Source organism: Protopterus annectens, chromosome 12.part0 (assembly GCF_019279795.1).
Source record: "Protopterus annectens isolate FY-2018-M chromosome 12.part0, PAN1.0, whole genome shotgun sequence".
Taxonomy (NCBI): Eukaryota; Metazoa; Chordata; order Ceratodontiformes; family Protopteridae; genus Protopterus; species Protopterus annectens.
In genome coordinates, this window is record NC_056746.1 from 559474436 (window position 1) to 559502333 (window position 27898).

The 27898-nt window shown below is 40.7% G+C and overlaps 1 protein-coding gene across 1 annotated transcript in view; it reads right to left on the reverse strand.

Moving 5' to 3' along the window:
• Positions 1 to 27898, reverse strand: part of LOC122816707 (transformation/transcription domain associated protein) — a gene marked incomplete in the record, with an annotated part of 2794447 nt that overhangs the window by 1637487 nt on the left and 1129062 nt on the right. Inside the window, 1 exon segment of the mRNA XM_044089697.1 lies at positions 19866 to 20036. Coding sequence (XP_043945632.1) covers positions 19866 to 20036 — 171 coding nt within the window.

Below are 27898 nucleotides of genomic sequence, written 5' to 3' on the forward strand. Positions count from 1 at the left end.
TTTCCTGTGAATGAGTAAAATCCAAAAATGTTTAGGATATACTGAATTTGTGCTTCCTATGAAGGAACCACTGTAGTGATATATATGGAAATTGTCTGTGGCACATACGTGGCTATCACAAATGGAGTCTTCCCAGTAAAAAAAACAAAGTCCCACAGAGTATACACTGCACAGCTGCCTTAACTGGTAAATAGCTCTCCTAAGCAACGTAAGCACTCCAGCTTGGTGATGGAATAATTTCCCCATACACTATGGTTTTCGTTCAGATTGCCAATATATCTAAAATGTCAAGTGCAGCATTTTTTTTAATATGACTCAGTGGAAAATAGTTTAAGATCAGTGACTCCACAGAGAATAACAAATGAAGTGCAGTTGATATTCCCTTGCAGGACAGTAACAAGTGCCTGCAGTTGGCTTACAGAACTGTTTCCTGTGGTCCAGTGGTGCAAGGTGTGATTCCCTCAGCTTCCATTTATCATCTGTATTTGCAATGTTATCGGTATTTGTAGTGTCTAGGTTAGCAACTAACTTGATGCTTAATGAATCCATGTTGTGATCTACTGAAAGGTCACTGCTTTTAATAAAGGATCATCCTAAGGTGGTGATTTGAAGTTTATAATGACTTCTTGGGAAGCCAAAGTATTAAGTAATTCAATATCATTCTGTGATTTCTCTTTGTTTAGAATGGGTGGACAAATTAAGCCTCTTAATGCCCTTATTTTAGTAGCTGGATTAGACACTCTAAATTGGCCCTAGGTGTGAGTGTGTGCATGTGTGTGCCTTCTGTGGAAGGATGGGTGCCGGGCTGGCAACTCGACACCGTAAAACTCTACTGCCAATCATGAGCGGACAGATGATCCGCTGTGGCGACCCCTAACCGGGAAAAAGCCGAAAGGAGGAGAAGAAGAATGCCCTTCTTTTTAACTTCCTGTCAACTGAACTGAAAGATTCTTCCAAGGACTGTGTGAGCATGACAACTTTTTATGCAGCTTTCTTTGCCATAATAACTTCAGGGAATAATACTGCAGGAGGTACTGATGGGATATAAAACAAACTTTTGCTAGTTTTGCCTTGAACTGTTTCATCAGATGCCTCACAGTCAGTGTCAGGAATATTCTGTAGGTATTCAACGTCAGTTGTCTTAGGTCTTAGAAGATCTAAACTGGAGGTGCTGGATTCTTCAGTAGCCTGTGTGAACTTATTGTGACAAGTTTAATCACTTGTCTTTATTGTCTTCTTCCCCTGAATGAAGACCCTTTTCTTTTTTCAAGCTGTATTGACCCTGATAAGTTTATTTTTTTTATCATCAAAGGTTGCTACTAAAACTCTCTTTCTACTTAGGAGTTATATAGGATTCTAAGTTATTAATTACAGAGTTGCCCACTTTTACATAAGGGGCTGTGTAAGTATTTATAATACATTAGGAGAAATTGTCATACACGGTCATGTATATCTGCTTTCCATGTTTTTATAAATAACAGTACAGACAGTAGTTTAAAATTATTTACAACCTGTAATGACATTTATCATTTTGCCCTCTAGAATACAACATGATCTACTTTTAACCAATTTGAACATATTAAGCTTGCTTGATTAATTTGTTTATTTTTAGATAAGTCTCATAATTAGGACATTTCAGTAGAAACTTGTGTTCAATCAAATGTAAATGTACTGAAATTGGCCATCTTTGAAAATTAAAACACGCTCTATGGCTAAGTACACAGTTAAGGTGAAAAACAAATGCAAAATGCCCACAAAAAGGTGCACAGAGACAGTGTTATTCAAATGGATCCTGGAGGAGACCTAAAATACAGGAGAACTAAGTATGCAACAAAGTCTAGAAAGTTTAGGATTTTTGCTTGGAACAGGTATTTTTATACCCCAAGCAGTCTCCAAAGAATTTTCCTTCAGGTAGATAGCAAATGTTGTCTTTTAATATTGGTGTTCTAGAAATGGAGTCATTCAAACCTGGGGGAAACATGACGGCTAATCTAAGCTGCCACTGTAGTTCTCTTTTACTCAACAGATTTTTCCAATCCCCCCTGTTGGATTCAAAACCACTTGTTCAATAATCCCAAAAGTGAATTTGGCAAATTCCTTACACTATTATTTGTAAGGAATTTACCAAGAGAAAGCAGACAGGCTGCAAAGTTCAATCCAGAATATGTATGCTTTAATTAAGATAAAGGCATATATACTTTTTTTTACTGCACATAAAGTGAAAAAGAGAGGAAGAGTTTTTATGTGATGGTTCAATGACTTGGATTTCAGTAGGTACAAACATTTCACATGCATTTTTAGAGATGTTATTCTTAAGATATTATGAGTTATTAATTCTTTGTATTTAGTTTAAGATACTATTGATCATACGACTAGAAAGACACCTTCACTGGTGGACTAGTGGGCCAATCAGGAATCTATGGGATGTCCTCATTACCACAGTTAACAGACCATGCTGGAGAGACTGCCCATGCTATGGAACAGACTTCCCATACATGTCAAGCAGAGCACCTCGCTGACCCTCTTCAAGAAGGATTTTGATGAGTGCCGGGAAACAGAAAATTCACTCCAGGGATAACTCCAGTGGCTCTACTCGACAGAGGCACTGGGAACGAAGGTTGTGTGTCACTATGCTAGGGTAATCCTATAGCTAGGCTTATAAAGGCCCCAGGGCCATTAGCCTAGTACACACCTATGAACCTATGTAAAATCCTTGTTTTAGTGTTATATTCTGATGAAGTCCCTGTTGTGGTTTGGGACGAAAACGCTCACTATTTGGTTTTTTATTAATTAAAAGTGGATTTTACCATCAAGACTGTCCGTACATATTAATGTTGAAATTCACTTAGAAAGTCAATTTTTAGAGATGAACTGAAAGGCAAAAAAGGAGAGTCATTAAAAGGATCTTAGCATCTTTGCTGTTGACACAACTAATTAAAATTAATAACCAATAACTACTTCAATGTATTGTGTTTCTAATGCTGTCATCACTACATAAGCCAGAGTTGACTAGCACAAGCTAAAGTGATGCCTTTTAACTTTATTCTCGTCAACTTTCAGTCATAACCTGAATTGATCAACTCATTCAATAACGGTCAGCCTTTACACTAGTGACCTTAAATATGCACTGTTACTCTGCTGTTAAATCTTGACTTAGCTAGTACGAAATACTTATGCCAATTTCATTTGCTTTCACATTTCAAAGTGTCCTACTATATTTTGGAGATTTTCTCCCAAGGTCTCCTCCACAAGGGACACAGCCAATTTGGACTATCCTGGTAAACAAAAGCAAATAAATAAATACAAACATACATACATAAACTCAAGAAACTGCATTTGTACTTGACTGAGTAAATATAAGTATGAAGTCTCTGAACTCCCATGAAGGGACAAACCAGCCTTGCATCTACCTACTTGAAATGAGGCAGTCTTCTATGTTTGTATAATGCACTGCAGGATCCCACCACGCTGAGTAAAAATACAAATCATGTCATAAAGCTGCACCCCATTAGAAGGGAACATGGTATACCATTTAAAAAACTAAAGTCCACTAGCAGGGTTAAGACTGCAGAAAAAACATCAATATAACAGTAAAATAAATGTGGTTGTCTCTTAAGTTTTAAGTTTTACTGTCCAATAAAGTGGTACAATACTCTTTCCCTACAGACAACCAAGGACCTGATCAAGCTGGAGCTACTTTAATAAAACTGGTAACACATTAGCCTATCAAGGCTAATCAGATGCCTTCAGGTGGATTTAAGAGAAACCTAATCTATTAGGACTGAGAAGTACTTTTACAATCGATCATATGTTCATTTTAAATAGGGGAAGACTATATTATTTGCCAAGAGGTGATTAAAGACCATTTAGTTTCTGCAAATGCTTAAACAAAAAAAAAAACAACTTAAGATTAAATGCTAGTACTTAGCCTGTATATTACTACTGTTTGTGAGAGAATGATATGCACTTCAATGAGGAATTTACTTGGGAGGGGAGTGTACAGACATATGCACCTCACAAAAATGTTTCAGACCTTTGGGTTTTACAGTAACTGTGTTACCAGTCTTTGTAATCAAAGTGTGTTTTTTTAATCATTCCTACACTGATCTTACAAATGAGAAGAGTCCTACATGCATAAGTAACAGCTGTACATTACCCACAATGCAAAGACACTGCTGACATAAATACGGAGAAAGAAGTGGACCAGTGATAGATTTATGGACACTTTTACCTCTAATCTGCAAGCAGGCATGCCTGTTAAGACTCCCATGCATGTTGTGTGGTAGCCCAGTCCACCATACCTCTCAACCTGGAAACATCAAAAATCTGGATAAGGGCCATGAAAAATAGGTACAAATCTGTATGCTGATTAACATCTAATTTGCATACATAATTATATAACCCACCCACTCCAATGAAATTGTGGGATACTAACTTTTGAACACAAACTGAAGAACAGACTACCAAAATATGGCACCAGAGTCCCCCTGCAGCCATTCCAATGTCCCATTACCTGCCTATTTTGCCGCATTTACCATAAATACTGTGTACATACTGCTTTACTTCTACAATGATTATTTGGATTTTATTTTTACATTTTGCAGCACATCAATGCGCAAACACTAACAGATATCTGATACACAAAGCAATAATGTCTCACAATGAAAATAGACTTGGCATTAAAACGTCTCTGCCCTTGAAACTCACATTCATTGGAGCTGCATTGAAACCTGCACCACATCCAAAGAAAATGCATCTGGCCAGTGGTGGATAAAGATTACCTTTGGGCTGTTTTCAAATCATTGGCCCCTTGCACACAAAACAAGAAACATACATGTGTTCTTTTCTTTGCTCCACCTCCTTGACTTTATTAAGTTATATTCCTTGTATAATACAGCACACTTGTTAGAGCACATTTTAAATTTATTGTTTGAATGAACATTTTTCCAGTAGGCTGCACTGTAGGCATTAGGCAATGAAAGAAAATGCATGAACCAATAATTACAAAACTGCCCAATTCAGAACATTTCCATCATAAAAGTCTCCTTCCAGACCCAAACTATAAACAGAATGACAGTAGTATAAGCCATAGGCATCTTGCACAGCTTTTCTCGCAGTTATTTTCAATTTCAGGTTTTTTTGTTTGGGTGGCGGGTAAAAGGTCAAAAACCGGGGACACATTTTAAACATTGCTTGTATAATTTTGGAAAGTTGCTAGAATAAAATGCTGCTTTACCACCATGCATGTTACTGGCAGTGGCAAATCTTGAACCCAGAACACTATACACTACAGTCAGTGCAACATTGCACTATGCTAAATCAGCAGTTTAAACAATAGGAAAACTGAAACTTAATGCTATCATTTAGTGAATTCAGTTCTCAACATAGCTTTCAACCTCTTAGCACAAAAAAACTGGACAAACAACAAAGCCAATAAAGGGGGAATAGTAAATGCAACTGACTTCTCACTAACCATAAAACCTGGACAAACAACAAAGCCAATAATGGGGGAATACAAATTCTGTTGTCACCATAGCTCTCAGCTCTTAGCACAAAAAAATCTGGGCAAAGCTGATAAATGGTGGTGGCTAGGGACTTTAGACTCTTTTTACCTTATACCAAAGGTACAGGGTTTGAGCCTAAATACCTCCAGCCACCAGGTGTATTACATTGTGGGCCATAGCTCTCAACCGTGAATCTCCGAAATGAGGAACACTATCTCTCACAATGTGAAACAAATGGGGAAAAATGTGGAACGCTTACTAACAACTTCAACTAGGAAACTCTCAGGATGGCTAAAATGTGATATTTTAACTTATAGAATAGGTCTTTTAATGAAATAATATGATTCAATTCCATTTACCATTGATATCAGCTAAAATATTGCTAACACTGAATGTGCGACAGACCCCCTTCAATGTGCAACTTTGAAGAACATTAACTTTTTAGGACCCCAAATGAGGAACGTTCCTCGAAATGAGATCCACTTGAGAGGTATGACCACCATCTAGACAGTACAGTTGTGTACACTTACCATAAATGTAAATGTTCGAGTTTATTCACTGTTACAGTCATCACATTTGGGTAATCTGCTGGCAGGTTGCCCTCAGTCGGCCTGATTAACAAGGTCTTGGGTCCTGCGTCGGTTGCTGTCCCTTCTTCCATGACGTCATGTCGTCAGGGGTATAAAACATGCAGCCGACGCCATTACATCAGTTTTTCTTGCCCCAGATGTCAGGTGCCCCCCAAATGGGGAGCAAAAATATATATGTATATATAAGTATATAATTTAAAACACAAAAAATATATGTCCAAACAAAAGCAAATACTCCCAAAAAGGCTTTTGAGCATAGTAAAAGAAAGGAGAGGTATAGTAAGAGAAAAACAGGGGGCTGGAGGGTGGGTAACCAGGACTGCAACAGTGAATACACTTGAACATCAACATTTATGGTAAGTGTACACAACTGTACTATGTTCTTCGTGTTTCACTGTTGCAGTCATTACATTTGGGTAGAATTCCAAACTTATGGTTGGGACGATGGATTTATACAACATTAGGAGCAGCTATAAGGCCCTGCAGGACAGCAGTGGCAAAGCCAGCTCTGGATTTAGAGAAGAGAGGTAAATGGTAATGCTTGGTGAACGTATGAACTGAGCTCCAGACTTCTAGAATGTCTCTGGTAGGAACCCCTCTGAGAAAGGCTGCAGAAGTAGATGCAGCCCTGGTGGAATGAGACCTGATCCCCTTGGGGATAGGTTTACCATGGTGCATATAGCAGAAACAAATACAATGGCTTATCCATTTGGAAATAGTCTGCTTTGAAACAGCCTTTCCCTCTGCCCCTGCAGCAAATGCCACCAATAGTTGTTCAGATTTTCTTAGAGATTTCGTCCTGTTTAAGTAGAATCTAAGTTGTCTGTGTACATCCAATGAATGCAGAATCCACTCTCCTTTGTTCTGTGGATTGGGGAAGAAAGTTGGCAGATGAATGGTCTGATTAAGAGCCACACTGGATACCACCTTAGGCATGAAAGATGGACTGGTCCTGAGAGCCACCCTGTCCGAATGAAAAATAATGAAAGGCTCCACTGCCATAAGAGCCTGTAATTCTGAAATCCTCCTAGCTGAAGTGACTGCTAAAAGGAAAGCTGTTTTCCAGGAGAGAAATTTTAGGTCTGCAGTAGCAGCTGGCTCAAAAGGAGGGAGAGTGAGTTTTTCCAAAACAAAATTGAGGTCCCATGCAAGAGTTGGTGCTCTCCTGGGAGGTCTTAAATTTTTGGCACCTCTGAGATACTGCAGAGGATGAGAGAAGAGGGGAGGTTATGTGTTGTAATGAGCTGAAATGGCAGAGGCATGGATTTTTATGGAAGAAAAAGATAAGCCCTTGTGAAGGAAGCTATTAAGTACTGCAGAATCTGAGGAATATTGGGCATTGCTCTGCTTATTCCTTGTGATTGGTTCCAGGCACAGAATCTTTTCCATTTGTCAGCATAAAACTTTCTAGCACTAGGCCTTCTAGCCTCCAAAATGACATCCATCACTGGTTTGCTGAGGGATGCCAAGGGTGAAATTAGTTGATTAGCCACGCTGCAAGATTCCAAGTTTGGAGCTGAGTGTGCAGAATTTGGTAGTTCTGCTGAGACCGTAGGTAAGGTGTCTGAGGCAGGTGCCACAGAGGAAGGTGTGACACATTGCGCAGGAGTGGGTACCAGTGTTGGCGAGGCCAGTCTGGAGCAATCAATCATTTTTGGTTTGTCCTGTTTGATTTTTAGTAGAACTTTGGAGAGCAGAGGCAGAAGGGGAAAAGCATAGACTGATAGGTTTTTCCAGCTGAATGATAGGGCATCCACTTTCCAAGCTTTTTTGTGATGAATTCTTGTGCAGAATTTGTCCAACTGATAGTTCTGGGGTGAGGCAAAAAGATCTATGTCTGGGTTCCCCCATTTAAAACTTGTGGTTCCAGTTTCCATTGGTGTGGGTCCATACGATTTCTGCTTAGTTCGTCTGCCAGAGAATTTAGCTTTTCTGGCAGGAATTGAGCTTGTAGTTGTATCTGATACGTTAAGGCTGTGTTCCACAATGCCATGGCTAGTCTGCAGAGGGGGTAGGAATGTGTACCCCCCCTGCTTGTTTATGTACTACATAACTGTGGTGTTGTCTATCATTAATTGTCCTGGATGAAGGTAGTCCCTGAAGGCTGTCAGAGCATTCTGTACAGCTAGCATCTCTTTCTGATTGATATGTAGGTGCATTTGATTTGGGGTCCATTTGCCCTGAATGCACTTCCCTGCCAGATGAGCCCCCCCAAGCATAGTCTGATGCGTCTGTTGTTAGGGTTTGGGCGGCAGGGGGTGGAGTGAATGGCAGTCCCCTGTTTTGGTGGCAGGCCTCTGCCCACCATAGAAACTCTAGTTGCAGGCAGGGTATAATAGGAATCATGGTTTCCAAGCTGTGACAATGTTGACTCCATAAACTTTTTAAGTACCACTGAAGTTTCCTCATATGCAATCTTGCATATGGAATTAGAAGAATGCAGGAGGCCATGAACCCCAAGGCTTGCAGAATTTGTCTTGCAGATAGCAGGGTTTTTGTGGCCACCTGTTTGAAGTAAGTCATCAATTGAATTTGCTTTTCTGGTGTAAGGTAAGTCATCTGGGCAGTTGTATTCAAGCTTGCACCCAGGAATGTAATTTTTTGAGAGGGTAGCAGTTGTGATTGCTTTTCGTTTATGGTGTACCTTAGACAAGTTAGAACCCTTTTTACAAACGCCAGATACTTTCGAAGAATGTCCTTGTTTTCTGCCTGAATTAGACAATCGTCCAAGTGTGGATATATTTGAATATTTCTTTGCCTGCAAAATGCAATTACTGGTGACAGGCACTTTGTGAAGACCTTGGGCCCAGTAGATAAGCCAAAGGCCAGGGCAGAGAACTGGTAATGCGAGTAGCCTGCTTTGAAGCGGAGGTAACTTCTGCAAGATTCCCTGATTGGGATATGCAGGTAAGCCTCTTTTAAGTCTAGAGTTACCAACCAGGCATCTTTGCCTAGCATAGGTAGTAACTGTTGAAGAGTCAGCATCTTGAATTTTGAAATGTCCAGAAATGTATTTAGAGTGGATAAGTCCAGAATTGGACGCCATGATTTGTCTTTTCTGGGTACCAGGAAAAGTCTGGAGTAGAAACCTTGTCCCTTTTCCTCTTCTGGTACTGGTTGAATAGCCCCCATGTTCATGTGGGACACATCTTGTTTCTGGGCCTCTGCCCACTGATTTGGGGGCAGATCTGGCCATCCGTTTGGGATTGGCAACGTGTGGAAGTGAAATCTGTATCCCTGGGATACTATATTTAAAACCCATTTGTCCTGGGTAATAAGTTTCCAGTTTCGTGCATGAAGTGCTAGTTTTCCCCCCAAAAGGGCGGCTAAGAGGTAAGTGCTTGGTGATTGTAGAGGGAAGTCACTGAGACTGTTTACCATAGGGAGGTGCCTTGTTGCATCCAGTTTTGGAGGTGGAGGCACCCCATTGTTTTGTTCTAAAAGTTCCTTGTGACTGAAACCTGGAGCCTTTGGAATGTCTTAATTTGACCTGAGCAGCTCTCGAGAGGACTGGAAAGGACTAGTTCTTAGTAGGCCACTGCCTACTAAATCTTGCAGGTTGCACTTGTAAGAAATCTTTCACAGTTTGCATAGATTTAGCTTTATCTTCCATATTTTTTAACACTTCAGCCTTATTACCAAAGAGACGGTCCTGTTGTAAAGGAGCATCCAACAATTTTGCTTTAACATGTTCAGGCAGAGTTTGCTTTTTGAGCCAAGCATGCCTTCTTAGCACAGATTCAGTTACAGCAGCCCTGCAAGAGGCCTCCAAGGAATCAAAACCACATTGCAAAGTACGTTTTCCAACTTGTTCAGCTGAATGCAATAAATCCTGCAATTCTTTATTTTCCACACAGTCAGAGATTAACATAATTTTCTTTTTAAGTAGTCCCATGATATGCTGTTGATATTTAAGCATATGAAATTGACAGTTTAAAGCCCTGATTGCCAAGGTTGCAGACGTGTAAACCTTCTTACCCTCTCTATCCAGCGCCCTGGAATCTCTATCAGAAGGGGTAGGATTTTTGGCAGAAGAGGCCTTAATGCCCTTGTGACCCTGAGAAATGGTTTCAGGATCAACAATAGGGTTTTTGAAAAGGAATTTGTGGGAGTCAGGAACCCTGTAGTATCTGTCTGGCTTACAAGGAGCCGGAGGCAGAGAATCAGGAGTCATACTAGATTCTGAAAAAACATCATCAACTATGTCTAAAACAGGAGGTATAGCCAAAGGCCTATGCTGAGGAAGTAGAAGAAAATCCCTAAGTCTCTCTTTAGATTTGGAGAAATCCTGACTTTCCCAGAGGAAATGTTCCCTTAAGGCATGTAAAGTTTCCCCAAAAGAAAAATCCTCAGGGGGAGAGACAGAAGGAATGGAATCCTGTGAGTCCTCATAAGTAGGAATAGACAAATCCTGTTCATAAGAAGAGTCAGAAGAAATAGAATCCTGTTCAGAAGATTCATAATCAATGTCTTGCCTAGGCCACTTAGAAGGAGGGGGTTGGCTACCCCTGAACAGAGTAATTAAATCTTCAGCCATTTTGATCGTGGCCCAGGCGTCATTTTTTTAGACATAGATTTAGATTTTGGCCTTAGTTTTGAAGATGACGTTGGTCTAATATACAAATCTGTAGGCCTGAAAACACCCTCAGAAACCGGTGCCTGCACAGCGGCTCCAGACCCATCTAAGGTAGAGACATCCGCGGGTTCCATAACTGAAGTATCTCACGGCATACCGGACTCAGAATGGGTCTCAGTAAAGGCCTGCGAGTCAGAAGCAGCGGGTATCAGGGGCTGCGAAAGCACCTCACTGAGTATCGGCGAACCAGCGACTGGCTTAGAAGAAGCGTCGTCTGTTTTGGACCTTGACGGTCTGTCTCTGTCTGTCTTTTTTAGGTATTCCGGTAGTCAGATTGCTAGCGGACGACATTTCTGGATAATTAAATCTTGAGCCAAAATATTTAGAAGCAAAAATATACCGACGTTTAATCGTGTGTTGATTAAATTTAGCACAAAAACTGACAGAAAGGCACGTTGCGGTCAGGGCCTAGGCAAGGAATACAGTACAAATGAAAATTCTTATGAGGTATTTGCTTCCCCCAAGTAATGCAATTATTAACTTTTACTGACATCGGTACGGAGCAAGAAAAAGTTTCCCCGAACGGGGTACTTAGCTTTTAGTTGAAGACTTTGGTTCTGAAACTCGAAAACGAAAATTTCAGGAATCGGCCAACCGGCACTTGCGAACTGCTTCTGCTTCGGGCACCGCGCGGCAAGAAAGACTGATGTAATGGCGTCGGCTGCATGTTTTATACCCCTGACGACCTGACGTTATGGAAGAAGGGACATCAACCGACGCAGGACCCAAGACTTTGTTAATCAGGCCGACTGAGGGCAACCTGCCAGCAGATTACCCAAATGTAATGACTGCAATAGTGAAACACGAAGAACATATGTACAATTCTCAAGTCAACAAGAGCAGACTTCATTGGCACTACAGTCAGCAAGTCGCATGTGACATGTTATTTAAACAATATATTGGCAAATACAGTTTAATTCTAAATATGCATTCTGTATCTGTGATGTTTTCAATAACATGGTTAGTTTTATAATGTTTTGTAGAACTCTTCACCTTATCAGATGCTTAGTTCCAGGTGCACATACCTACTTTGGTGCCATTTTTCAGAAATGCATACAGTTTACAGATCTAGGTCCCAGTAACAACTTCCACTGCTCAGCAAGATTGCTTAGTATCCTTTGTATCTGTTCTAATTAACCAGCCAAGTAATGTGAGGAGCATTTGTCCCAAGAGATAAAATAATGTAAGGTATTTGTCAAAAAACTTCTGAGAGAAATGTCCACAGGCTGTTTGGTTTTATATGTCTTGTTTTTTAATTGCTGATAGCATTACATAAGACCTACATACCTGATGACAATGGGAGAACCTCCACCTGAAATATGCAATGGTATTTTTTTTTCTTAATGCTACTGCTGTGTGATGCAGTTATTTCCACGTCCTATAGTTATACTCGAAATCTTCATTGTTTTGTGCATAATCATTTCATAAACATTTAACTTTCAGGAATTCAAAAGAATCTGCTGGTTATATGAGCAAATTAAGCTCTTGGATACATGTCTAGTTTTATAGTGTGTAACTCTGCAGACTTCAGATTGGTATTTTTGTAATTTTTTTTTTATTCACAGTGTAAAGCACATATTTTTTTCTTCTTCCACAGATGCAGCATAGCCATTTTACAGATAGCTGCTGTACATAAACTCTCACGCTGTTCTACACCTTATTTATAAGAGAATGTACAGTCTGTGCCATTGAGAAAACGTCCTTAACCTCTGCTGAATGTGCAGAGTTATTTTATTTCTAGCAAGAGCTCATTACGTCAAGCATTTACACACCCACACACACACACACACACACACACCCTTTGTTCCTTTTCTTACCTAATAATTCCCAGCAAAGTCCAAACAGCAGCCAAAAGCAAACAGAGCCCCTCTAGCAGCAACACAAACGTCCCATTCTCTCGGAACCCCTCTAGCAGCAAAGCAAACATCCCATTCTCTCGACAGCACAAGAAGTCCCAGCAGTGGAGTCCCTCAGCAGTCCATCTAACAATTCTTGCAGCAAAAGTTCCATTCTCTCTTTAGCAGCAAAGCAAACATAACAAAATAAAAGGTTCCAGCAGTGGAGTCCCTGTCCCTCTAGCAGCAAAGTCCCAGCAAAAACGAGCCGCGGCAGCAGATTTCAGTCAATCTAGCAATTCTTTTCTACCGTCTGCTCCCAGCCATCCAGAAATGATGACGTGAGCTCCGTGAGCTCAATTCCAACTGGCTGGTAGTGCTGACGGAGCCAACGTCATTGTGCACGTGATGACATCAGCTCCGACAGCACAAAAATTTAAAAAATAAATAAAAACAGCAAAGAAATCAGAAATGAAGGGGTGCCACTCAGGAATCGTGGCACCCCTTCATTTGGACCCCAAAACTCAGTAAAAACAAAGTAATTCAGGACAGTTGGGGGGTCTGCAGCCCACACACCTACAGGAGTAAAAAGAAGTTATATCTTACCATAACGTTCCATCTGTGTTGTAGATCTTCATTCATTCCTTACGATTAGGACTTCGGTTCCATCCTCGGAACCGACATGGCCCATTGCTCCAGTCAAAAAGCTCTCAAGCTAAATCCTACCCACAGTGCCCCTCTTCCAGTCTCTTCTGATCGAGTTTGCCCGCCCTGCACAAAGGTGTTTAAAGGAAGAAGACAGGTAGACAAATTGGAGGCCCTGTCTGATCAGATACCCTAGCATATAATGGGACCCCACAGTCCACCAAGAGTCCAGGTAGGGGGAAGGAGGGCGGGGAGTAAGGAATGAATGAAGATCTACAACACAGATGGAACGTTATGGCAAGACATAACTTCTTTATCTGATGTTGTAAATCTTCATTCATTCCTTATGATTAGGACTGAATCCCCAGCTACTTGTGCCCCAGGTGGCCCTATGGAAAGATATTCCTGAGCACCATCAAACCAAAGGATGCTCTTCCCCTGGAGGCCATATATAATTTGTAATGAGTGATAAATGTATATGGTCTTGGTCAAGTGGCTGCTGAACAAATATCGTCCACGGAAACTCTAGAGTGAAAAGATACTGAGTTGCCATTGATCTTGTGGAATGAGCCTTGACTTTCAAAGGCAAGGGTACTTTGTTACGTAGATGGATGAAAGTGATAGCATTTCCTAATCCATTTCGACAGAGTTACGTTGGATACAGCTTTGCCCAGTCTGGGGCCTGAGAAGGCTGTTCTGGCCAAATAAAAACAAAGTTGTCTATGCACATCTAGTGTATGTAGCAGCTATTCCCCTTCATTAGAATAATGGGGAAAAGACAGGTAAATCAATGGACTGATTAATAGAAGACTCTGAGATATCTTTGGGTAGGGAAGAAGGATTAGTACGGAGTGAAACCCTTTCCTTGTGGAAAATCAAGTATGGTTTTTTGACATTCAAGGCCTGCAATTCAGACACTCTCCTGGCTGAAGTGAGAGCAACTAAAAATAGGGTCTTCCATGATAGGAATTTAATGTCACATGAATTTGAAGGCTCGAAGGGTTAACCCAGTCAGGGTTTATAGGACTAGAGTTAAATTCCATGGTTCTGTTGGAGGTTTAAAGGGTGGTTTGATATGCAAAGACACCTTTCATGAAAGTCTTACAGAGTTGGTGGGACATAATTGAAGAGTTGTTAATCCCATTATGAAAGTTAGCAAGAGCTGCTAAGTGCACTGTAAAGGTAGATGCTGAGGCTCCTGCGTGTAATAAGACAGTGAGGTATTCTAAAATCTTGTGACTAGGCAATGAGAAGGCATCAATCTTTTGTCCTTTGGCCCAAAGAGAAAACCTTGTCCATTTGCTGTAATAGATTTTCCTGGTGGATGGTTTGTGTGAAGCCAGAATGACTTCACGGACAGGGAAGGATAAATCAGTTTGCCTCTCAATCATTGGAAGTGGAGATACCAAGCTGTGAGCCTGAGGCTGTGCGGGTTGGGATGAACCAGTCCTTGCACTGAGTAAGAAGTCCCAGGGACAGGTCCACGGGCGGTGAGCTAGATGAGACTAAAGGAAGGGGAACCAGACTTTGCGGGGCCAATAGGGGAAAATGAGAATGACTGTGCTTCTCAACCTTTGAGCTTTCTTCAGGAGCCGCGGAATGAGGGGAAAGGGGGGGGGCATATAGTAGACCCGGGGGACAATCGTGAGTCAGAGTATCTCTCAGCGACTCCCCTGAAGGGGAATTAGGGCAAAGAAGCTTCTGCACTTGTGGTTGAGGGGAGATGCAAACAGATCGCAGGAAGTCTTGCTCCAGCGACGGAAGATTTGAGTCGCTACTGCCGGTCTCCAGACAACGAGAGTTTCATAAATGTACTCACAGTAACGACCATAATGAAAATTTTATGATGGGGAATTTCCATTACCCATCAATAAACTGATACACCTGTACTTCACAAGTATGACAATGCTCCATAACAAATAGTAAACCAGCACACTAGAGATAGGAATATCCTGGACATCATCTTTACCAACAGTCCACACATCACCACTCCATCTCTATCGATGGTTACATCTGACTAAAATTTATTACTTTTTTCTTTAAAGTCTCAGACACTCCCACAGCGAACAATTCTGACTTTAAAGACATCTAACAAACTCTTGAAATTTACTTGCAATATTACAACCCCCCCCCCCCAAACAGCTTCAGCTGTTACTTAAGCAAATAACAGACTTCTACCTCCCACCTACAACAGTGCATATGAAAACTAGATGAAATATAATGGGAAGTTCAAATATATACCACTCTGGTAGCAAACTCATATAAATAAGTTCTATAACAAAATAAAAAAAAAATTAAGCATTACAACAAATATAAATCTATTCACATTAAAGACTCTCTTAAAAAGATCATCAAAGAACAAAAAAATGACCTTCAAGAATATCAAAGCAAAAGGCAGGCAGACACTAGCATCTGTAGTCAAGGATAAATACATCAAAAAAATTAAGAAGCAACTCCTAACAATGTTCTGAACTAATCCAAAATGGCACCATATATTTTGACATTAAACACATAATGTACACGCAAGTATGTTACCTACAGTTAGTGCTAAAATTCAACCCCCCCCCCCAGAAATAGTCATTTTAATTTCACAAATTCCCAAGTCTCTTCCATCCCCCACCCCAAGACATTCAAGCAACGTGTGCTAACTGCACTCTCAATAGGTAAAAAAAAATACCATTTCCATGGGCCCAAGCAACATGCATGCCCTCAAAGAATCTCTCCTTAAATTCCCCTAATTTAAGCTTAGCCACAGGATAGGTCTCTAAATTAGAGAGAATGGATACTGTGATGTCCCTTCACAAAGAAGGGGCCCTAACATACCCATGGAACTATACACCCATCAACCTAACTTCCAAAGCCATGGAGTGCACGATATCTGACATCACACACAGATAAGATGGTGGTACCATTTCATACAGAGACATTAACTAGCAGTGTACCTCAGGACTCAGTATTGGGAACCTCCTTTTTGGCATATACATTTACGACCTCACAAACATAAACAAACAAACAGAAACCTATGCCTAAATAAATTTGTCAATGACTAAGACGGGTGTTACATTAGATCATCTCCCGAGAAGTAACCACTACAGCAAGAACAATAAAGCTCTGGGAAAAAAGAAGCCCAAAAGTAGAAGAAAAAGTGTGCCATATTGTCACATTTGGTAAACAACCCTCATCTATAACTTACACTAAAACTAACACTCAACTACAGGCTGACAATAGTCAGGAATCTTAGCTCCATCACAAAATCCCTCTCATTTGACCACCATTTAGCATGAGCAGTCAGAAAAGTCTTATCTAGCCCAACTGATACTGAAAGGAAAGTTACTGCCCCTCTGTACTTGGCTCTAATTAGACCTGCATTATATACCTTGACAACTAAAGAGGCACCTACCAACTCATTCGTGGCCTGACTAGTTTCGCCTTTCTTGAAGAGGGATGTACATAATGACGGTCAGTATTACTGAAGTGTAAATGGGCTGTAGTATTACATGCCTTGTAACTCCTAGGAGCTTATGATCCCAAGAACAAAGCAAAATCTATTGTAAACTACACTTAAGCGCAAAATAAAAGGACCTAATGCTATAGAAAGCTCACTGTTATTAAGGCACTCACTCTAATTGGCTTACAAGACATCTGTATATTTCTCACTCACTTAAGGCTGCAGTCAATTAACTGTTCATACTTGCATGGGAAGTAAAAGATGATATCACAGAATTAAGCAGATTCCGCTTCTTTAATCCATAGTATTCAATAAGTTTGACTATGCAATCCATGAACCTCTTTGCAGCTGATGGAAAAATAGGGACAGTAGTAGAGAACAGAAAGGAAAGTCATGACAGACATAAGATATCATCAGTATGACCTGACAGGTAGTAGATGGCAGATAAGGTTCAGTGCTGAGAAACGCACAAGCAAAACTTGAAGGAAGTAAGGGAGGTGCACCTTACGGCTAAAGAACAAGAAAATGACTTGGGATATTTTTAACTGTAGCAATGAAGCAGAAGGGAAACGCTGACAAGGCAGGAACCAGGGTTAGCAGGTCAGGATGCTTGACAGCATCTGAAGTGGCAGACACTGCAGAGACAAAGATATCATTCTCCCTTTAAATATATCTCTGAAGAGTCCTCAACCACACCCTGCATTTACATCAGAGTTCATATAGGAAATTAAAATGAAGATGTTTGAGAGAGCAGAGAGCATGGTAACTACAGAGGTAAAAGGAACAGCAAGAACGATGCATGGGGGCAGGATCACAGGAAATATGAGGCAACTGAGTCTTTCAACCACTTATGTCATGCCAGTACCAACCTTCAGGACTGAACCTCCCATCTCAGGGAGAACTAGGCTGCTAAAGCCAGGGGTGAATTTATAAAACAAAATTAGTCAACTGCCCAGTTCCCATTTGACAGAATATATTGTATCACACTGCTTAATTTGCAATGGCAAGCTATTTCAGAGGTCGAGAAGGTGTTGTGTAATGAAACTTTCTCTCCTACCTTGATTTATCTGCTGGTGAAGACTTAGATCCTTTGTTCTGGTATTTGTGGGAGTATCTGATTTGTAGATACACTACAGAACCTGGACTACTGGGTCCCTAGTGGCTCAGAAGTCAAGGCATGGATTTCCTTGGGGAATTAATAACACATTGAATAAAGGGACAGTGCTTCCAGTCTTTTCTATTAACTTAGGGTTTTTAAGCCAGTGATGTTCCCAGTTAGGAACCTCTGGGGTGTTTCTAGTCACTTCATATGTCTAGTGAGGTACATCCCAAAGGCAGCATTGTATTCATTAAAAGGCGTAATGAATGCTTCCAGACCTCTCTGGATCTGGAAGAAAATTATCAACACAAGTACCAAGGTCTGTAACAACTTTTTTCATTTTGGAGGGAGAAATTGGCTATCTCATCTGCTGGGGAAGAGGGATGGTTTATCAAATCTGACTATATTATACTTTTTAGAATTTAATTTAAACCCACTGTTAGCACACTAGATTTCTACAAGTTTATGTTCTTGTTGCAGGGTTTGGGTGCCAGAGGGTGACTTGACAATGACTCCCAGTTTGCAGTCACCACAAACCTGACTGGCCAGAGGTCATGATTTGCAGTTTGAAGTTCGGAAAAGTAAATGTCAAACAAAAGGACTCCTAGGACAGACACATGCGGAACACCACTAATTCCCTTCATACTCTTGGACAAGGCACCCACTACCCCATACTACATGGGTTATATACCCCTTATCCAATTTGCTATCCTTCTTATCACATAGGGATCTATTTGTAATCCATTTAAATGTATTAATTACTCTAGTACAGGCTATACTGTCAAAGGCCTTGGCCAGGTCAAGGTATGTCAAGTGTAAAGCACTGACACTAGCAATACCTCGTGTTACTCTTTCAAAAAAGTTAACCATTTTCATTACACAAGATTTACTCTTATAACCAAACTGATGAATGTCTTCTTCAGGGATAAGTGGGATTTGAATACTCATTTCCAGTGTGAAGTTGGCACTGAATTTATAAGACTGTATGTTGCCAATGTCTACTGAGTGACACAAGATGTTGCCATCTTGAATAAGTTCTGAACAACGTTAACTGTAATTTCTTAGTTTTCTTACATAACTAAAGGATTTGCAGTTGTCTTTTGTTTCAGACGCTTTATTTAGTTCATGGACTGCTTCAGTATTCTTCTTTTTGGTAATTTTTTAGTCATTTTATTAAGTTATCCTTGATTTACGGGTTCTTAGACCTGCCTTACACTTTAAGGATATATATTTTTTTATTTGTTGTAGAGTTTACTTACCACAGAGTCATAGGTACACAGGTACTTACTATGATACTGATCTAGGAGGTTCTTAGCAGGCCTAGCCTTACCATTCCCATGGAAGTCTTTAGCCCTTATATTTTGTATACAAAGAACCCAGAGGTAGGTCAAACAAGGTTATCTTGGGACATTTAAACGTTTCCCCTACCAATAAAGGATAAGGTGGTTAACTAGCAATTACCCATCTATTCATCCAAATTACATTTGACTAGACTAAGAGAAGTACTCTGCTTTAAATGGAGTGGAAAATGGTTTAATAAAAAAAGATACATGCAGTCTACAGAACCTGGAGCTATTCTCCTTAAAGGGCCAAAAGGGAAAGGTTGATATGATTTTTGGATCCAGCAGATCATTCAAGAGAGTTGTTAAGGAAATGAAGAAGTGCAATGACTGCAGAAGTTATGAATTCTAAATAAAGGGGGTCAAGCTTCAGTTTGGGTATCAAAGTACTACTTCACTGACAGGGTGGAAGTGTGCAAATGCAATGGGTCCCCAGCTTGGGAGACACTAGCAAAACAACCAAATATTTTAAAAGGACATGGGATAACTGGAAAAATGAGGAGCAAAGACAAAAATGGATGGTCATCTAGCAATCTGTAAAGAACAAACGTAAGAGACACACCATTAAGTTGTTTTCTGCCCATAGTTAAAATATGTACAATTCAAAAAAAAAACAATGCTGGAAATAAATGAACTCTGAAGGATAGTATAGCTCATGCATTTATTTCTGAAATGTCTTACAATCATTTATTCTGGTTAAAAAAAAAAAAAAAAAACAAGCATTACAGTACTACATTGTCTACAAAGCATGCTAAGATCAGTACTTACCATCATCTGATCACAAAACTTGTCATTAAAAGAATTTGGAAAAAGCCGTGTAACTGATGTCAGTCGATTCACTACATTCAGTGTCAGACTGCGATAATCTCCCAACATCATCAGCAGTGGTCTCATGTGTGTATGGATCTGATCAACTTCTATGGTTGCACCTTCCAAAAACTTCAAGGAAAAGAAAAAGTATACTTCTGCATGAAACTGGCAAAGTTGCTAGTCCAAACACAATACTTCAAAGATTGCTCAAAATGGGCATTACACACTTAAATGTTAATAAATTAAAAGTGGGAGCTCACTTCATAGTTTATGAAAATATACAGTAAATATCACTTCACAGCTATGTCAAGTCTTCAGAACACCCACCAAAATTAAAAATATTATGCACTTTGGAACATCTTTAAGACTGTGACTCACATTTTTCCTTTTTATTTTTTAATTATTTTTTTCTGCAGTGCTTGCTGACTGTCAAGAACCCCCATCTCCTGAGAGGGACTGATCTTCAGGCAATCAGCAAAGTTTTCTTCCATAGGGTCACTATCGCCTAGTAGTCATGCAAGTAGGTGTTCCACTCTTTTCTGCTGAAACGAGGACCACAATACTGGGCATACTCATCACCCCTACTACAGTGCATTGAACTGTCTGCTATGCTTGCATCAGACTAACTAAGTGCAACCTCCATCAAATTCAAGCATTGACCAGTAGCAATAACGCACAGTGAGAACAACATCCTTGTCTCTTTGCAGGATGGGCAACAGTGTCAGCCACTCATTCCTACCATCCTTGGCCAGCATTTCCAGCATGCAAGTCAGTCAGAGGTTCAGTTTTCTGGGCCACAGAACTGGCAGGAATGTGTCTAGGACTCCCAAAGTAATTTGCTATACAGCAAATAAAGTTAAGCAGCTTATCACAATGCTACATATATGGATTAATTTCAAAATACAACTAAAGCACAGAAAGCACAATGACATGATACACATAATAGAAAGAACACTCAAAACACTAAGAAAATCTAGCAGCTTCATTGTGCAGACGACAAAGACCTGACTACAGTCTATAAAGGTGCAGGTTCAATCAGCAGCCCATGTGATGCATGATCTGAAGTGTAAGTGTGTGTGTGTGTGTGTGTGTGTGTGTGTGTGTTAGGTGGGGGACAGCAAAGTTCCACTACCAGAGCTCCCTCTGGGGAAGGCTTAGAAGCATATTCATTATGTAAATGGACTAAGGACTTTAAGGCCAGCCAAACAGCGCCTGCACCCAAGCAAACTATTACAGGTGTGAAGAAACGTACTTCCATCTTAGGCTGATAGCTGATATTTCACCATGCTTAACTACACACACAGAAAGGTTGAAGACCTAACCATGCAAAACTTCTAGAGATTACTAGAGATTTCAGCACCCTAAAAATCTACCCCGACTATCTTGGTGTCCGACTCGTAGAACATACAACTTCTGCTCCTGGGTTATCAACTGATACAAAAAATGAGTATTCAAGCTAGAGGTGTGGGCAGGAGGAAGATATGGATATGAAAAGCAACTTGATGGTTAGCGCACTCCGAAACCCAAAAACAAATTACATACAAGTCATTGATGTTAAGATCACAACAAGAATAATGCCTGAGGGAAAGTAGCAAGGAAAGTGTTGACCAAGCAAGTCACAGATAAGTCTAGCTGTCCAGTAATAAGAAGTTAAATGACCGTCTGAGTAAGCCTAATGCTTAGGTGACTGTATAATTGTGCATAGAGTTGTCACCCACAGTATTTACTAGGCAAGTACACTTGTCTAAATCTGGAAAATTTTCAACCAAATGAAAAACAGACTACTTTCCAACTAAAAGCCCATGTAAATGAAGATGCTCAATCATTAAAGATGCAGGCTTGATATTTTTTTCCATCATTTTATATTTGTACTACACATAAAACTGTTAAAACTGAAAATAAGAGTAGTATTCTAATTTTACACAAGCACTGTAACTACAGTGTTAATCTACGCGAGAGATGTTCGTATTCACTTTGTACATCACACTCTGCTAATGCATTTTGAATTTGAAATACCAACATTTCTGACTTAAATGACAACACTACTATGACTATGAAGTTATATTTTTTACGCAATACATTTGGACTGTGATCCAAGTCCACCTGGAACAACTCATCTACCTACTACTATTAAATAAACAAACCAACCCACAAAGTTCAGAAAGTCCTTTCACATGTAGTACACATGAATTTAAAACATGAAAGGAGTTGACTTGTACACTAGATACTAGCTTTACTCAAGCCCAGTAACTGCTCCCTTATAACATTAGGTGTTGAGCTATGTATTACATAATTTTAAAATGGAGAAGGTCACAGAGATAAATACAGATAAGACTGTGTCAGGGTGCCCAGTGGCTGTCAATGCTTCTGGTCTCTATTGAGTTGGTCTTGACAGAGTCAGTCTAGCAGTTTAAAGGATTAAAACTGATCTGGTAGCAAACCTTATCTAGTTCTGCTTTTAACTCCATCAGTCCCCATCTACCTACTCTGCAAACAACAAAGTCGCTTAATCAGATATTGATCTCAGGTTGTGCCTGAAGAGACGCACTTGAGGCTAGTGGGTTTACCTGGTTAATGTGTTAACAATAAGCTGTGTAAAAAGGCATGCTGAGAAAGTCTAATGCTGACAAACTTCAGGTCTGGAGAACCAACAAATATGCAAAAGGTTGAAACAGCATGGTAATTATTTTTACTTATTTATTTAACATCTGTTTACTGGGAAAGTCCAACTTGGAATGAAGCCAATTTTCAGTGGAGGCCTGGGGAGAAATGCTTCAGGCTTATGTCTTTGTAACGTGGAAGGAACATGGAGTACCTAGAGAAAACTCACACGAACGTAGGCAGGACATGCAGATTCCGCCCAGAAGGCACTCTAGCCAAGAATCAAAACGGAAAACCTCTTGCTGTGAGGCAACAACGCTACAGCTGCACCACTGCGCCATCCATTTATGAAGGCCAGGCCCTGATACAGAGAGAACAGGTCTTTGCAGGACAAATGGAGACTAAATATCATATTTACAAACTGTTTTGTCAGCATGTACCAATATATCAAGATACATACCCCCAACCAAATCATCATCTGCTGTGAAGTCAGATGTATGTACCATGACACCAGCCTGGGCATAAACCCTTGCGTCACAAAATGGATCGCAAACTGGCTCTCGGACAGATCCCATAAAGTAAGAGTAGTGGGATCTATGTCCGAATCCAGACCAGTAATGAGTGGTGTGCCTCAGGGCTCTGTCCTGGGACCCCTCCTGTTTGGCATATACTTCTCAGAAGTACAGGCAAGCACGGAAGGGCTGTGGCTGACTAAGTTTGCGGACGACTGCAAACTGGGTGCTATAATAGAGTCTCCGGCCGACATGGAGATCTTCCAGAAGGGCCTAAATGAGACTGATGCATGGTGTCAAAGCCATGGTCTCAAGCTAAATGCAAAAAATGCATAGTAATCCCCTTTGGAAAAAACAGAGTACCCGCAAACTACAACATAGGAGGTAATCTCCTGAAATCTGAAGAAGAAATAAGGGATCTAGGGACCCAAGTAGATAGTCAGCTTTCCTTTGATAACCATGTTGCCAAAGTGGTTAGAAAATCCTTCTATGTGACCCATCTGTTCACGAAAGGGTTCGCATCAAGATCTAAGGATGTAATGGTGCCCCTCTACTCTTCCCTCATCAGACCCATTATTGAGTACAATGCAACAATTGGAATGTACTTGGCTAGACATCTCCAGCAGCTGGAGAGACCACAGGTACCTAACCAAGAGGATTACTGGCCTCAAACAGTTGCCATATGCAGCACGATTGAAAAAGCTAAGACTGTTCTCTGTTGCATACCGCTTTCTCAGAGGTGATCTCTGTCTAACGTACAGAGCCATGTCTAACCCAGAATTGTTGAACATGGGATATAAACCTCAACACAACAATGAATAGAACATGCTGGATGGATAGATTCCCTTTGCAGAGACTTCCCTTACTATGGAACCGGGTCCCGATCTACATAAGACAGAGCCCCTCACTATCACTCTTCAAGAGGAACCTTGATGAGTGGATAGTGTAACAGAAAGTTCACACCGGGAATCACACCAACAGCACTACTAGATAGGGGCCAAGGGTACTAGCTGCTAGTACAAGGGTCTAGGGAACTACTAAAGGGGCGGTAAATACCACACAACGTGGCTGGGCTAATATATGCCTTCGGGCAGATAGCCCAGTACCAACCTATGACAAGATAATAACAAACATACCTGAGGTAAGCCAGGAAAATGTAGAAATTCTACACTCTAAAGAGGAAAGATAGAAAAAAATTAAGCCAAGAACTAAGGGGCGGAGTGGACAGGACTTTTGGCAGCTTTTTTACATTTGGATCTCAAAATGGTCTCCAAAAAGGGAAGTGGCTAAAAAAAAAAAAAGAACTACTAGGTAGATGCACCGTCAGGTGGAGGCAGTCTTCCTGCATGGTACCACAGCCCCCAAAGCATGAACCAGATGTGTCACAGTACCACAGCCCCAAGAGCTTGGGTTAAATGTGCTATAGTCCCACATCCCTAGAGCTTAGATAGATATGTCACAGTACCAGAACCCCCAGTGCTCAGACCACATATGCCACCCCATAAGAACTCCCAAACTTTCATACAAGACATCTCAGCCATAACACCATAACCCCTATAGCTTGCCCAGATGTGCCACAGCATTACAGCCTCTTGAGTTTAGTCCATGTGTGGTATACTGACAGCGGCCCAGAGCTCAGATCGGATGTGTCACAGTACCAGAGCTCCCTGTGCCACATGTTTCAAAGTATTAGCTCAGATCAAGTGATATACTACCACAGACCCCAGAGTCTGGACATCATGTGATATTTTACCAGTTCTACAAAAGCTTTGACAACGTGCACTTAAGTACAAGAGCACCCAGAGATAGGACCACGTGTGCCACAGCATCAGAACTTCCACAACTTGGACCATATGTGATATATATTACTTGCACCACTACAGCTCCAACCACACGCTACAGTACATGTGCCTTAAGGACTAAAAAGTACTACAGCCACCAGAGCTTGGACTGCATCTGCCAGGCTATCACAGTCCCCAGAGCTCAAACTAGAATCATTTGATCACAATAAGATTAGAAAAGCTGAAAACTACATCCTTGCCACCACAGGGCAATGGGGGTGAACCCTACTGCCTTTCTACTCAGAATGCCGTAAATGGGAAAAAAAATCCTAAAGAAATCTTCACTTCCACTCTATTACAAATCTACTATCCACACTTCCCTGACCAGCTCTAGTAGTCAGTACAAGGACAGCACTGCAGTCTTTTCAATGACAAAGAGAGCAACCTCGAGTGCCCCACTTCCAGAAATCTCTGTCAACTGTCAGAACACACCTCAAGCTGCCACTCAAGGTATCCAACGGCAGAATACTTTCCCAGGATACAGAAAAGTAAACTTAAATACCTTGGCTGATATTTATTCTTTGGTGATCGAGTGGGTGGGCTGATCCTTGGACTCTCTTCAGCCATGAACAGGAGTGCAGAAGGCACAAAGGTACAAGCAGAAGATTCAAATACAATATTCCAAAGATTACTCAAGCAAATGCAATTTTGTTATACAACTTTTACACAGGCAAAAATCTTATGTTATCGAATAATCTAATACCATATAAAGTTCCAAGTATTCATGCAAAAGCAGTAAAACCTGCAAGGAAAAGTTCTTACAGAAAATAAATCTGAGTTAGATGATGAAAGAGAATAACAGCAGGAAAAATGGAGACAAGTTATGAAAGAAACACATGAAGCAGTTGTTGATCAATAAAGTAACTGACTGGAGCATAAGGTGTCAGTGTACCATTATGGGAAGAAGAATTACAAGTTAAATTTACACAGTTACAATAGAGGAGAGTCACTCCATTATGTGATAAAAACCTTAGTAGTTATGGCTTGTGTGTGAATACAGAAAAAAGATGGTGCAGTACAGTGTGGAGGAGGAGATTATCCTTGGTCTATAAAGCAGGTACACTTGCATGTCACCTTTAGGTGTGTTGTTGGCTCTATCCTGAACTGCGAGTACTCTAATTTGTCATAGTTGTGCTGACAGACAACTCCAACTGGCAGGAATAATTTTACTGAAAGACTTTTCACCAGTGGCAAGTCCAACGTGGGGACAGACTAGAGTTACGGTGGGTATCCTGGCTTTCAATAGAGTAGAGGAAGGATTTTATTTGGAGTTTTGTTTCGTAGATATGCACAGAAAGCACTGTTTAGTCTTAAAAGTAAGGGCAGATGGAAATAATTCCATCTGTATTTTAGAAGTGTTATATGCAGAGTGTAGGGTAGTGATTCCTAGTGCATATTCCAGACTTGGGATGAATGCATTCTTTGTAAAAGCTTTTCTGGCTTCTTTGTTGAGATGGCTTAAAATGGAGTAGGAGCATTTCAGCTGGGTAGTAACTTTTGCAACCACACCTTACATGTGGCTTCTGAAAGAGTTTATCAACTATTAGGCCAAGGTGTATGTACAGCTTGTGGTATTTAGAGTAGGTTTATTTTGGGTAAGGATGGATGGATGTGAAGACTGAGGAGGAGGATGTTTCAATTCTGCACAAGATAAATACAATTTCAAACACAGTTCAGCCCTCTTCAAAGAGCATCCTGCAGTCCTGATATGCTTTTTCAATGTCTCACTGTTAAATCAAGTCAGTAAAGCCTTCACTTCATTACAGCCTCCAGAACCTTAAAGGAGAACACATTTCAGTTCAAGGAGTCCAACGTGGGGGACAATTTACCAGCAGCTGTATATCACAGTAAGGATTCAAAGTGAGGTCCCCTGCCTTTCTACATACAAAACAGATGGCAAGGGCTGCATCAGGGAAGGGAGACAGGAAAGCTCATTACCAACTTATATGTAAAGATCCATCAACTTAGGATTGGTTGAAAAGGCCCTAGACAAGGATATCACAGACAGAGAGAGGATGATGTCTTTGCAGCAACTGTCAACAAACCAGTCAATTTAAGCCCTGTAAATGAAAGCAGACTAAGACTGAATATTGGCATTACCATCTTCTTCTTTCGGCTTTTCCCCGGTTAGGGGTCAGCACAGTAGATCACCTGTCTGCTCATGATTGGTAGTGGAGTTTTACGGTGTCAAGTTGCCAGCCCGGCGCCCAACCTTCCACAGAAGGCACACACACACACACTCATGCCTAGGGCCAATTTAGAGTATCCAATCCACCTACAGCATTGTCTTTGGGATGTGGGAGGAAAACGAAGCATCCGGTGGAAACCCACGTGACCACAAGGAGGACATGCAGATTCCTCACAGAAGGCACCCCAGCTGAGGATTGAACCGGAGAACCTCTTGCTATGAGGTGGCAACGCTAACTGCTGCACCACCGCAGCTGCCCCTGAATACTGTCATTACCATAATTTCTAGAAAACAAGACTACTACTCTCTGGAATGCAACGCATTAGGCCAGCTTTTCTAAGGCCTCACAGAAAGGAAAAGTGCACAGGTTTGGATAGAAATCAGAATCAACTCTACAAAGGGAATATTCTACATAAAAAAAAAAAAACTTCCCAGTTTATGGTACTAGCCAAGTAATCACTAAAGGAGACCTCCGGTACTTAAGAGAAAAAGGTAAAATTGTAGGAGTCCACTGCTGGAGGGTCCTTTCTATCATTGCTAAAATTTTTCTAAAGAGTATTGTGGACCTCAGTACTCTTGAGTATTATTTTAAAAATTTATTTATTTATTTTTTTTGTGTTTAACTGGGTACAGCACTGATCCACCTGTATCTTTTTCGGACTCATCCCGGGATCATTGTTTAGTTAAATGACTTATTCTTAGTCAACCAGTAGGCAACTCTAGGCTTAGGGACTCAAACCTTGCACTACAGGAAGCAGTTCATTAACAGCTCATCTCAAAAAATAAAGCTAAAAAAAATGCTAGAGAACCTTATCCCAAAGTCCAAGCACTGCACTTTATTTTTTAATA